The sequence below is a fragment of the Gambusia affinis genome, linkage group LG07, assembly GCF_019740435.1.
Source record: "Gambusia affinis linkage group LG07, SWU_Gaff_1.0, whole genome shotgun sequence".
Lineage (NCBI taxonomy): Eukaryota > Metazoa > Chordata > Actinopteri > Cyprinodontiformes > Poeciliidae > Gambusia > Gambusia affinis.
The window spans coordinates 4,147,726-4,161,603 of NC_057874.1; the positions used below are offsets into that span (position 1 = coordinate 4,147,726).

The 13,878-nt window shown below is 41.8% G+C and overlaps 1 protein-coding gene across 2 annotated transcripts in view; it reads right to left on the reverse strand.

Annotated features, from left to right (window-relative positions):
* Positions 1 to 13,878, reverse strand: part of phf2 (PHD finger protein 2) — a 31,240-nt gene that overhangs the window by 1,932 nt on the left and 15,430 nt on the right. The window contains exons 10-21 of one of the 2 annotated variants that reach the window (XM_044122238.1): positions 13,728 to 13,819; positions 13,554 to 13,643; positions 12,478 to 12,804; positions 11,754 to 11,870; positions 9,178 to 9,293; positions 8,807 to 8,985; positions 6,412 to 6,479; positions 5,506 to 5,672; positions 2,552 to 2,844; positions 903 to 998; positions 724 to 833; positions 332 to 647 (exon numbers count right to left, since the gene is read on the reverse strand). In XM_044122238.1, the coding sequence (XP_043978173.1) occupies positions 332 to 647; positions 724 to 833; positions 903 to 998; positions 2,552 to 2,844; positions 5,506 to 5,672; positions 6,412 to 6,479; positions 8,807 to 8,985; positions 9,178 to 9,293; positions 11,754 to 11,870; positions 12,478 to 12,804; positions 13,554 to 13,643; positions 13,728 to 13,819 (1,971 nt within the window). Of the gene's footprint in view, positions 1 to 331; positions 648 to 723; positions 834 to 902; positions 999 to 2,551; positions 2,845 to 5,505; positions 5,676 to 6,411; positions 6,480 to 8,806; positions 8,986 to 9,177; positions 9,294 to 11,753; positions 11,871 to 12,477; positions 12,805 to 13,553; positions 13,644 to 13,727; positions 13,820 to 13,878 lie in introns of both variants that reach the window. The other variant, XM_044122237.1, reaches the window with a different exon arrangement.

Genomic DNA, 13,878 nt, shown 5'->3' on the forward strand with positions numbered 1-13,878 from the left:
ATCTGAATATATGTATAAAATTGTATCGCTTATGATTATATTTGTACTATTAATGTTTAACACTTGGATGGAGTAGATGTCAATTAATATTCTATTCTGCTCCATTCTATTCTCCTGTTTTATTCTATTCTATTCACTAGACAATCAGTTCACTTTGGTTGCTCCAATCCGATGAGTTAGTAGCTAAAGAGAGAGAAGCTAGTAGAAACGGTTGAGGTGTGCTGCTCCGTCAAACACATGCTGGCAGAGTCTCAAACACAAATATTTTCATAAAGTTACAGAAATCATTTTGTTAATCTGACGCAGAACAGACAAAAGTTGCGGTGCGGACCTTTGGCGTCTGCGGGGCCCAGTCGGTCCGCCCTGGCGGCGCTGCTGCTGTTGGTGCTCGTGGAGTTGGTGCTGTTGTTGGGAGAGGACACTGACGGCCGCCTCTGGCTGAGGAAGATCCCCGGCGCCATGGGCTGCGGCCCGCCTGGGGACTTGGCGGTGCCGGTGGTGAACTCGTGGTCGGTCAGGCTGCCGTCCTGCGAGTCGGCGTTGTGGTCCGGGGAGCTGCTGTCCTGAGAGTGTTTCGGCGGCTCCTCCGCCACCGTGCTCTTCTTCTTGCCGCTTTTCTTTTTCTTCTTGGTCCTCTGCTGCTCCTCCTGCAGGACACATGACACGCGGTTACCCTTACCGGGCGACCAGCGTCCGCCTGCTCCGCCGCTCCGGGGTGCCTACCTGGTGAGACAGCTTGGCTGCGGCGGCGGCCAGCCCCGTTTCGATCGAAGCCACGCGGGCTCCTTCTCTCGCCGGTCTCTCGTGCCGAGGAACCGAGGGTCCGACCCGCGCTGCAACAACATCGCTTTTAGGGCTCGGGATCATGAGTGACAAGAGCGGCGCGATGGCGTGGCGCTTACCTGTCGGGCTGTACGGCGTGTCGTCGCTGCTTTTCCGCTTTTTGGATCTCGATTTGAAAACGGGATTGTCCTCTTCGGACTCCAACGACGGATACACTGAAACCCAAACAGGTCTGCATGACAAGCGTGATTCTCTGCTGACGGGACGCCAGCTAAAGTCCGTTCAGTTTTTTTTTTGTTTGTTTGTTTTTTTTTTTTACTAAAATGTTTACTTTATTTTAAGTTTTCTACACGTCTTTCCTTTCTTTTCTACAAATTGTTGGTTTGCAACATTACATTGTTACGGGCCAATGTGTGCTACGTTTGTCAAGACAGCAAACAAAGAAAAAGAAGAAGAACAACGAAAAACAAGACGGCTCCTCGTTCGGTTGTGTTTTCTAACATGGAAGATATTTCGGTGGCCTGCAGGACAGCTGTTGGCCAGCTGTTGGCCGCTTCCCGCTCTCAACCCGCTCATGGCACGATCGTCCCAATCTAGACTTAAATATCTGATAACTGGGTGATCAAGATAAAGAATGGCCTGTTTACAGAGGCAGAGCAGACTGCAGCTCCGGCCCGGCCGGGATTACACAGCAGGAATGTTCGTGCTACGAACAACTAATTAGACTCTAATTAGGAGTTCAAAAAGCAAGTAAAACAACAGTTTGCAACGAGTGTTAATGGCTTCTTAACAAGCGCGCTCGGTACAAACAGCTGCGCTTGGAAGGGCTTCACAAAGAAAGCCGGGCGACGGGATGGAGAACATTTGGAAACAACACACAGAAGAATAAACATTAGCTCTGATCATCCGCTCGTTCTCCGGCTACAAGAGGTAAGAAGTAAAAAAGCCACGGGCCCATTCATCAGGAATCGGTTTGTTTTTAGCGGCACCTGTTAGCATTAGCAAAAAAAGAAAGAAGAAAAAATTCAACCAGGGAATGTAATTATTTGACCATTTTGTTGTAAAATATCAGTTTGAGGTCAGAGCTGGTGCCATTGGCTCCACTTTAAAAACACTAAATCCTACCAAGTAATTTTTGTCCAGTTGCTACTGCAAATATCTTAGTACACTTGAAATAAGACAAAACTAACAAGTTATCTTTCAGCAAGATATCAGAGTTGGTTTTAAGTCTCTAAGACTGTGTTCACACTGGAGCCTGAAGTGACCCAATTCCGATTTTTTTGTCAAATCGTTTTTGGTTTTTTTTGTTTTTTTTTTGCCGTGACCGTTCATACTTCCAAACATGCAACCTGTATGTGATCTCCAGTGTAAACGGGCAAACGACCTGGAAGTGTCCTGCAATGCGCAGTAGAGGGCGCAATATCGTCAGCGTTCTCAGTGTTTTGTTAACCACCATAAGAAGAAGAAGTGCTCAGCGTTTGTGGAATTAAACATGGATGCTAATGCTGGAGCATCTTACAATTTTGAAGTTGTTGTCCGACCAGAGCGGCATATTAACAACTAACTGGACCAAAAATGAGATTTTGTGTTTTTGCAGTGTTTCCTCTCCCTCTACTTCGAACCGTTGTCTCCAGTTTCTCTTCACTACTGAATAGCGCACTGCACAGTAGCCAGAGCGGTGTTGATTTTTCAAAATAAAGCCAACTTTAACATTTCATCATATTTAAGTCTACTTCGGTGAAAAATTTGACATTTTTCTTCTGCTTACCATAGTCGGAGTCTTTGAAACACGCATCCATGTGATCCTGCTCGTCATCGTCGTAGTCCAGGCTCTCGATGCTGCTGCTTTTTCGGGGTTTCTTCGGAAGCCTCTTGGTGGGCCGCTTGCTGTTGCTGCTCCCGCCGGCTCCCGCGCCGCTCTTCTTGGCCTGCGAGCCATGTGAGTTGCTTTTTGACTGGCTGTTGCTCCACGGCTGTTCCAGGGTCTCCGAGGAGGACAGGTTGGCCATGGACAGCATGCCCTGGATGGCCTCCTGTGTGCTGGGAGACGCAGGCGGCTGGCTGCAGGGGAACGAGCGCCGAACACAACAACCCGTTACATGTCAGCTGGCATCAGGAAAAATGCCATCTGAAACCGGATGTACACTGGTTTCAGATGGCATCAGACAAAAAGACAGGCAGCCTTCTTTCTTACCATATATATGATAAAATTTGATTAAAGTGTTCCAATTTTGGATCTATTACCACGTTTGTTTCTGTTTGTTAGATGTGAGAATAATGAGAGATGTTTGGTAGATTAAACTAGCTCCTGTGTTGTGGGTTTCCATTAACAGGTTTGCCTCTGTAGTTTGCTGGAATTTTATCCCAATCCTCCTGATCAGAGTCAGAACTAGCTACTTTTACTCAGTTACATTTATTTAAGTAACTTTTTTTTTAAGAAAAAAAAACCTTTTACTTGAGTAATTTTATTATGAAGTATTTCTGCTCTCACTTGAGTAAAATTTCTGGATTCTCTACCCACTGAATGAAGAACAAATCAAAAATTCACCAGAGAAACACACCTGTAGTTTTATTTTTATTATTATTTCTTAAGTTTTATATTGATAGAAACTGATTTAGAAAAAAAAAAAAATATTCTGCCTGATTTTATTTTTTTGTTACTTGCATGAATTATTGTCATTTTGGTCCTTAAAATACCATAATTTCCACAAAACTTTATGTCTGATGAGGTCATTTTTAAGTATTAAATGACTGATAATTTGATCAGTTACTCAGTACTTGAGTAGACTTTATTTTTACTCTTAATTGAAAAATTTCTTTGATGGCTACCTTTTATATTTACTTGTTGTTGAAGTAGTGTTACTTGAGTACAGTTTTTAGGTACCCTGCCCACCTCTGCTTCAGATGAGGAACTGGAGGAGCAGTTTAGGTGTGTAGGCTTTTCCACTCACAGACATGCACACGCCCACACACACACACACACACACACACACACCTTGACACAACATGATACTGCCACCACCCTCCCTCATGGTTGCGATGATGTTCTCAGGCTTGTATTTATGACCATTCCATAATTGGTCAAAGGAAATGACCAATTATGGTCATTCACACCCATGAAGGTACAGGACTTGTTATTGTCATTTCATAGGACCAACAATGGAACGATTGTCATTAAGGAGGACAATTCTTATCAAACAATCAACGTTATTCCTATAGCTTTATTTCAAAAACTGCTTGGGTGGCCTCAGTGCTGTACATTAAGACAGAAACATAAAAAACAAAACAAAACACCTACAAACATACAAAACGCACACGGTACGTGTGTTTTACGGCGCCATGCAGGATGACAGTCTGTCTCTCTTGTTTTGGTAAATTGATTTTTTCCAATTCTAATGGAACTAGATAGAAAAAACCTTTAGTCATAACATGTCTTTTTATGCACTGTGTAAATATGCGGTTTGAACATGAAGTCGGAATCTGAACATAAACGAAACGCCTTAAGAGGAAGGCCAGTCAGCGACAGACATGACAAATCCACTATCAAACATCCCGATAATACCCGGTAATCGCTTCAGCCCCTGTTCAAAGCACAGAAACTTTCCGAAAAATGAACATATTTCAACAATGTTTTGTTTCTCTCTTTCATTCCTCATTTGTAGCTTTCAGTGTGGTGGAAATAGACCATCAAGAGGTGAAGGGAAACAGCAAACAGAGTGAGGCAGAAGGAAGCGCCTGGAGCTATGGAGGCCTTGATAGATTAGTGTGGGACGGGACGCAAACACTGATTTAACACAAACTGCTGACGGAGTATTTGTAAACCGCCTGTTGCCTTTCAGCTCCGAGAAAAAATGAGAAAACTCAAGTTTTTTATTCGATCACAGAGCGGCTCGTTTGTTTGTCAGAGACTCGGCCCATTAAAGAGGCCAGAAATTCATTTGCTGAGAAGAAAGAGGGTCTCATGGGGTCCATTAAGAAATTAATGCTGTGCATGCGATACTGCGCAGGAGAAGGGCAGGGCAAAGGGGGGCTTCATGTGAGCCTGAGTGACATTGCTCCGCCCCCACACCCCCACCTTCTTAAAACCCAACTGGTGTCAAATATTTGTGCTTTAAAAGGCACAAACATCTTAAAGAGATTAATAAATGTTTCCAGAGAAGAAACATTTTTCTTTTCTGCACAAACTTAGCAGAAATGTTTGACATAAATCTCGTTTGATATAAGCAATGTTGGGGGAGGGGTTGACCTTTTGACCTTTAAAATCTTCAAAGCCAAAGCGGCACAAATTAAAAATGTTTGCTGCGTAAACGCAGTCGAGTTGATTGACACCAATTTTGTCTGATTTGAAGAAGGTGGGGGAGGGGGCTGGTTGACCTTTCATGACCTCTGGAAACATTTATTGATATCTTTAAAATGATAGCGGCACAAACTAATATTTGACATCAATAAACATTTGACATCAAATGTGTTGGTGTCAAACATTTGCGCTACTTTTGTGCTGTCTTGTGCAGCAAAATTGTTTGTTTGTGCCTCTATCATTTTAAAGATAATAAATGTTTTCAGAGGTCATGAAATGTCACCGTATCTTTGTAATAATAGAGGCACAAACAACATTTTTTGCTGCACAAACCAGCACAAAAGTTTTGACACCAATTTTGTTAGATGTGAAGAAGACGAGGGGGCCAACTTCCCTGGGGTTTTATGTGGGGGTATTTATCCTACCTGTTGGTGTTGTAGTCGATCCCGCCCACTTGTTTGCTGGCCTGCAGCAGGTCCAGGATCCCTGCCGCACTTCCAGTCTTCTTCTTCACCTTAGAGTTGCGACTCTTGACCTCCGGCTTGGCCTCCGTGTCTATGTGCAAGGTCTCTTCGTCTGAGGAGTCCACGCTCTGCTGGCGGAGGAAGCGACACGAAGAAGAAACATGTTTACGGGAGAGTTTAACAGGAAGCGGCCCGAGGCAAAAAACATGCATTCTGTCTGCCTTTCGCGGTAATTGAAGTTTTCTAGGTATGAGAACAATTGAAGCCAGGGTTTCTGTTTCAGTGAGGTAACTCCGACTTTTTAAGGACACTCAGCACCTAAACGTCCAGGATCTGTGTCCCAACTCAAACGTTCTGAATCAGCCCTAGGATGTCCTTCAACAGCTTATTGCTGAGTCCAACTGAAGCTGTAACCAGAGCTTCAGTACTTCTTCTGACATTTGGTCGAAAGCGTCATTCATTGTGCTGGATATTCCAGACTATAAGTCACTCTGGAGTATCAGTTGCACCAGATGATTGCTGCCTTGAGCTCTTTAAGGCCTAAAACTTAAATATTCAGACCCCATATAAACCCTGTAAAGCCCAGGCTGGACTTACATCCTGCCTGCCTGTTACTCCATCCAGATACACAGTGAGATATGGGAACATCAGAACATCTGGACTAATTCCTCCATTCACACCAAACCTACTTCTCTTCAGCGATCCCCACCAAACAGATATTTCACCTTTCAATTGCTCTGGATGCATTTCTCACATTTTTAATAACGTGTTCGCAATCAAGTCACGGCTTCTTTCATATCGGATGACAGAGATGAGCAGCATTAGCATTTTGCAGAAGCAGTTTCAGGTTCTGGTCGGCATACATACCTTGCTCACTAAGGGTTGGAACTTTGCCTTTTTGGCCGGCTGAAGGGGTCCTCTGATGTCCGATAAGACTGGGCAAGAAAGAAGAGTTCATTCATAAACATCAGAGTAGAACAGGTTCTGATAAACGGCAACACATGTTAATAAACCGTCATAATCATTGGATAACAGACAGCAATTCACTAAGGTCAATGAGGAGTGTTGGTGTTGGAGCACGTTTGCTGCATTTTACCTCAACTCCCAGATATTTTAAATAATTTAATCTCCCTTGAAAGATCTTTTTGCAGCTTAGTGACTCATGAAATATTATAGCAACCCCTCCTTCTCTTTTTATGTTTTTTACTCTCGCTTAATAAATTGTAATCATGAGGAACTGATTCAGTTAGTGCAGGTGATTCGTTATTGTCATCCAACCATGTTTCTGTCAGGAACATAACACCAACATTCTGCTCAGTGATGGAGTCATTAACAAACAGTCCTTTTGGCTGTAATGGTCTCATATTTAGCAGAGGCAGTTTAAGTGGCTTCGTGGCAGATAGTTCATGAATTTGAGGTTGCTTTAGACAAGAGATGAATCCGAGGTTTGAATTTTGATCGCTGCATTTCATGTTTTCCTGTTTCTTGTTAGTGTTCTGTTTAGTGATCCAGACAGGTACTGTCCCGTATCGCACCGCTGGAGGAAGGCAGGTGTAGAGCTAAAGTCTGGACCCTGGTCTGTTACGCAGAGTGGTGCTGGGTGCTCTGGGGAATCAGAGTCAGGGGGTTTTAATGAAGTTTTGAGAGAAAGGAGAAAAGCAGCAAGCAGAACCTGGTTGTTCACTTTATCCATGAAACACGTTATTTTTGGGGGGGAGGCGTTCAGAAGAGAAAATTGATGATCCATTTCCTCACTAAACATAAGAAACATCAGCTCAGGTGACGAAATTTCTGACGAGCCATCGTGGCGTTGATGAGACGAAGCCTCTGATAAAGAGTCTTGGCTCCCGTTGGGTGCTGAAGACGCTCCAGGGCTCACCAACTTATGTTTCCACACAGATCAGTTTGTTTGGGGACAGTGTGCTTGTCCTTCTACAATCTGTGCTGAGACAATGATCTTGTTTGTATTGTCCTGTGGTTGAGATCTTACTGACACACTCTGGACTTGATTACTGTTATTGCTGTTGAATCTTTCCAGCAACGTTGAAAAGTCTTTTCCCTGCTTGGTTAAGATCCTTCCTGCTAGAAGGGTATTCTTCCAAAAGACATTTTTAATTCGAGCAGTCATCTGTGTGAACTAGTCCGCTGACAAAAACTTTTGTTTTCAGCTTTTCATTTGAGCTCAGATGATGTTGGAAGTCATTTTTCAGAATCTGTCCTTTCTGTTTGGCCTGATGATTAGCTCCAGTGTGTCTGATTAGACTAGAGTAACTTTTCTTCATTCCCATTTCACAACATTCCCCGTAAATGTATGAATGTATGAACCATAAAACATTCTAAGAACTGGTCATATGAGCAGACAGGAGTTTACCTGAGGATAATAGATAACAGGCTAAAACTGGTTGAAGAAATGCTTTTGAATGTTCAGAGTAGAACAGGTTCTGATAAATGTTATTAAAACGTCATATTCAATGGCAGGAACACAGAGCTCGCTCTCTGCTTTAACCAGAGTTGGGTAGTACATAGTTACATTTATTCGATTATATTTACTCCAGAAACTTTTTTGAAAAAAAAAATAAAGGTACTATTAAGAGTATTTTTACTAAGCTGTACTTTTTATTTCTACTTCAGTAATTTTATCATAAAGTATTTCTACTCTTACTTGAGTAAAATTCCTGCATTCTCGTCATACTAAATGAAGAACAAACATGGTTTAACCAAAACTTCAGCAGACACACACATGATGTTTTTGTTTGTTTCCCAAGTTTTTTTTATCAAAAGAAACTGATCTGGAAAAATGTTTTGTTGCCTTTTTTTTTTAAACTGATATGAATCGTCATTTTATTTCATAAAATAACAACATTTCCACTTAACTTTATATTTTGGTCCATCTGATTATGTCATTATTAAAAAAAATACTAAATGATTGATAATTTGATCAGTTACTCTTAACAAATACTTTTTACTTACCAAATACTTTTTTTTACTCCTACTTGCATAATTTCTTGGACGGCTACTTTTTACTTTTACTTGAATGAAAATATGTTGAAGTATTGATACTCTTACTTGAGTACAAGTTTTGGGCTCTCTGCCCACCTCTGGCTTTCACTAAGGAATGTCAAGTGGCAGTCAAAGGAACGTTAACTTGCATCAAATTAAGTTTAAGGTATTTAAAGCTGATGCTGTGAAGTGCTTTTGTACCCACCATGGTTATTGGCTTAAACAAAAGTGAAACACTGCACGTTAATCTGAAAACACTCACAGGAAAGATCTCTCTTAACGGTGTTCTTTTTCCGCCTGATGGGGAACTCGTCTATCTTCAGCTCGCCCTCGTCCGAGACGTACTCGTACTCGTCTCTCACTGGCTTGGTTTTGTCCTCTTTTAGGTTTTGTAACGATCCGAAAATACTTGAGTTGGTCTGAGGTTTCAGCGTCTTGGAGCTGGAACAGAAACCGCAGGAGAATGAGCTGAGCGAGGCACCGACAGTGAGAAACCCTCCAGTTAGCTTCAGTGGATATCGTGCTGATTGCCACATAGCTCCATAATCACCATAATAGACCACATCAGAAGGCCTGACTCTTCAAGCCTACCATAAAGTATTTATTTGGCAGTGGAGGCCATGCAATACGTACCTGGCTAGTTTCCTGTGAGACATAGTAAAGCTGAATCTGTCTTTATTGCCTGACAGTGGTATTCTGTCAAACTTGCACTCTTCCTCCATTTTCAGCAAGGAATCCGGCTTACTGTTCTGTAATGGTCCAATCAAAGTAATGCTTAGGGAAGCAGAAGCAATGCAAGTGTACGGTATCAAGTGACAAGACATTCACAGAATGTAACGGCACCAAGTCATTTACAGGCACATCAGTTCAAGAAGCTGTGAGTTTTTCTTTAGACATTTAAAACAACTTTTAAATCAGAAAATAGTGACTTTTTAAAAAAGTAAGGTAGGGGAAAATCAGCGATTTATCAACGCTGATTTTCTTAATTTTGGAAGATTTTAGGTGATGGGCCGATGCTTAAACGTGAAGCCGATCTTATGTACCTCAGCAAAGGTCTAAAGATCAGCCTCTGTCTTCTTCTACTCTCCTGTAAGAGAGGTTTGACTGTTAGCCCCGCCCACCAGGTCATGTCTGCAAGTTTGCAGTTAACAATAGTCACTCCAGCAACGTTTTAGCTATATTTAGCAACAATTCAGACAAACAAAATCGGAATCGGCAGGTCAGGATTTTTAAAAATTGGTAATCTGCGATCGGCCAGAAAACTGCAACTGCTGAGGTATCAGAACCACTTTTCATTTCAATTCAGTTCAAAAATTCAGTTTCACAAAGTTAATTTTCCAAGAAAACAATTAAATGTTGTTGTAACGCATTCAATTTTTCAAAACAAATATCCTCCATAGTGGGGAAAATTTCTGAAAGTCAATCAAAGCAAGTGGCTTCACTCAAAGACGCAGTAAATCGAAACAGAATGAAAACATTTGAAGTTTTGCCTGAACATCAACACACAAAATCATGTCCAGAAAAGTCTGGGGGGGCTTTTTGTTTCTATTTTTTTTAAATAAAATCTGAACTGCAAATGAACAAGCTTTTCTACGGTTATATTTTATTTTCCAGCTTATTTCTTTAATACTTCATGTGTACATGCATGGAAATAAACAGGGAAAATGCAGAATAGGCAGAAATGTTCTCTCTTTTTGTTTTTTGTTTTTTGCGTTACAAACGTAATATTTCCATATTAATTACAGCAAAACTATTTTAGACTGAAAAGACGTCTTCACAAAGAGACTGAGCTGTTTGTTCCCTGAACTCCAGTGAGTTCAGGAGCAGCAGCTGGTTTCGTCTGGCTGCACCTTATCAGGCCTTTACGGAGGTTTTGGCACAACCAGTAAGGATTCTGTTGAACCACAAAGCAAAAGCAGTGCCCGGTTTTCATTGGTTCATTTTCAGTACAATTTTTATTTATTAGTATTATTATTATTACTTTTGCCAATTTTGGATTATTTCATTGACCATTGCAGGTTTTTTCGGTCATTAACAGGGCAGCAAACAATTCTGTCCGTGTGATTTTATTTTATTTTTTAAGGTTAACTCTTGGCATGAAGAGAGATGAGAAGAATGTCATGTAGGAGAAAAAAAAAGAAACGCAAACCAGAACATGGGAGATTATTCCCGTCATTATCATCACAACATGAAACGTCCATGCTTTCTGATATTTTGCTCTCCCTATTCAGGCTGAGATGGTTATTAGGATCAACTGTCTAATTAGCAGTGAAACCAAGCTAACCGCTAACGGCCAGTGCTAATGCTCCCAGATGTCACATTCAGAACCTTCTGACCGGCTTCGTGCCAATCCAGATGCTGCACGGCAAATCCAAAATGGCAGCCACAAAAGCTGAGCCGACTCTGTAATCAAGCATCCGCCACCGAGTGTTTAAAACATTAAACATTTCTGCTTCTTTAATTAAAGGCGTGTGACAGCATTGTGTATGCTCAGATTGTAATCCGGAATGCCTTTCTTTCTAATCAGCCCTAACATTCTGGAGACGATTAATAGCTTGCACAAGACACACACAGGGGCCGTGTCTTTGTTTCTTTGACTTTTTTTTTTTAACGTGAGTTAAAAGGAAAATGGTTCAGCAGTAACCTTGGTGAAGACCTAACGATGATCTCCTCTCCATCTGTAAATGCTTGGCCCGATGCGAAGCAGCGGAGAGGCTAGCAGAGAGGCTGCGAACATTCCTCAGCAGTCTGGCATTACATTTTCCGTGAAACTGAAGCTCTCTAATGTCTTCTGTTTGAAAAAATTACACTTTTGTTCCCCCCAAAAAGCTTCCTCCAATTATTCAGTGATGATCACACAACACTTTTTCTTTTTTTTTTCTCCTGGTGGACATGTGTAAGCACTTAAATGGAAGGTGTTTGGATGTGGACATGGCTTAATTCCATTAAGTAAACGCCGAGAGGGCGGATGATGGACTGCAGAGCCGAAATCTAAGACTTGGCCATATCATCGTTGTTAATTCCCACTTTGAAGTTTGCAAATTGCTTTTAGATGATTCAGGGTTGTTGTTTTTCCCTTTTTTTTGTCAGTTCAGCCTATGGGCTTGTGACTTTTTGGAAAGAACATGGGCAGGAGTTTGGTTCAGCTCAGAACGAACGGAGTTGCTTTTTTACTTTGGCGTGGGGAAAGCAGGAATGATAAAACGTACCTTGTACTTCCATTTGGCTTCCGTCTTGTTTTTGTTTTGCTCTCTGATTTCAAACTTGTCCATGTTGTTCTGCTTTGACGTTTCCTTCTCGGACACACTCAGGACATTTTTGACAACCTGGGAGTTTAAAGGAGAGGCACAAAGTTTAACAGAAAGAAGAATCTGGAACGCTGTCGGCTTTACGACCTGCAAACTGTTTCTAATGTCACAGAAACCTTCAGCTTTCATCCAGCCTGGAACATGAAGAGCCGGGGTGTCAAACTCAATTTTTATTTTGGGCCATATCAAAAATCTGAATGTTCTTAAAGGGACGGTTGTGCCAGAATGTACTGATAAAACCCATTAAACTGTTAAAATATGAACAAATAAAATGCTTTGTTTCAGCATTCCTGAATGCTGAAACAAGCAACTAAGTTTCTTAAAATTAGGTGGGTTTAGACCAGGGGTGTCCAAAGTGCAGCCGATGACGCACAATTTTTATAAATTGCCTGTTTTCTTTTATTAAGGCAACGGTCCGATACCCTCTTTAGGTTTTGGATATTTAATGATATACAGGTTTCATAAAAGTTTTATTGTTGAGCAGGTAAAACTAAAAGATTTTTTTTTTTGCCAGTTTTACTTCCTGTTAATGCCCGGCATTCAGAAAGCTTTCTCGGTTTATCGGGGGTTATGGCAACACAATATCTAAAAGCAATCACATTGTTTTTGCTCTGAATGTGCTCACCTTTGGCTTCTTTTGCTGGTCCATTTGACTCAAGATCTCCTTGGCGTGAGACTCCAGGGCGGCAAAGCTGGAAGGCTTCGGAGGCGGCGACAACTCCTTTATCTTCTTCACTTTCTTCTTTTCCCCGTCTTTGACCTTCGGTTGTTTGGGGGCCTTGGGCGCCTTTGGAGGCTTCTGGGATTTGGGGGCTTTTTTCTTGGGTTTTTCTCTGCTGGGAGACGGGATGGTTGCTGGGGAAACGGGCTCGTCGGGCTCGGAGTGGGTAAATGCTGGTTCCTCCACGGGTGCCTTGATGCTCGGCTCGCTCTTAATGGCTTTTGTTGTGTTCTGGGAGAAAGAGCAGAGATAATAAGAGAACATCGTAGAAGTCAGCGGCAACATCTTAGACGTGTTCATTTTACAATCATTTCAGTTGATGAATATGTCTTTCATAACTACACAAACTGGGATTAAACAATATTTTTACAGTATTTGTTGACATTTACGCTTGTCTCAAAGAATCAGTTCATCTCATGATAAATTAAAATGAACTCAATAATTTTCATTTCTTCCTCAAGTCTTCAGTCTGGTGCTTTGGTCTCAACCAGCTCTTATTTTGAAGGACAGTTTTGTCCCCAGAGACTTCACAATTCATTTTATTTGTTGTTTTGTTTATTTAGTTTGGACGTTTAAAATGTCTTGCAGTTGCAGTTTTTAAATGTCCATTAGAATTTGAAGTGTGTTGCTCTGAGAACGTGTTCCTGTTTTATGTTACTTGAAAATGGTCTCAAAGCAACAATATTATTCTTTATCGCGATAACCACCGGTACAATTTATCGTCCCGCAAAATTCGATTTTGTGACCGGCCTCGCGATGTTGCTAAGCAGCAGCAGTTTTTTTTCCACCACCGGACTTCACAGAAGTAATGTTATAATGTTTGATTTTGATGTCTTGAAGGAGTTTGAGATGAACGTTTCAGTTTTCACACTAAAGCCTCGTGAGGCAGAGCGTAGCTAAAGTAAAGACTTCAAATCTTCCCTGATGTCTCTCTCTCTCTCTCTTTTTCGCTTTCCCTACATCTATAAAATCAAAGTTACCTCCGACAGCCTGATCTCTTTGGCTAGGTCCTTGATGAGCTGGGAAGGTTTCATGTTCTCTGGTAGCTCATCTTCGTGTTCCAGGAGAGCCTGTTACGAGCAGAAACAAGCAGAGTTGCGGTGACGTGGGAACGCCAGGAACAACGCAGGAGGCCGATGTTTCACTCTCCATACCTGTTTTTTAGTCCACGCTCTGAAGGCTCCGTTGATGATTTTGGCACCGTGTATCAAGTATGGAGCTGGCTGCTTATTTGCTTTGTGTAAACCTATGGATTAAGAACATCACGGTGGGCATGAGGGACTGACGGAGAGTCAACGACGAAAC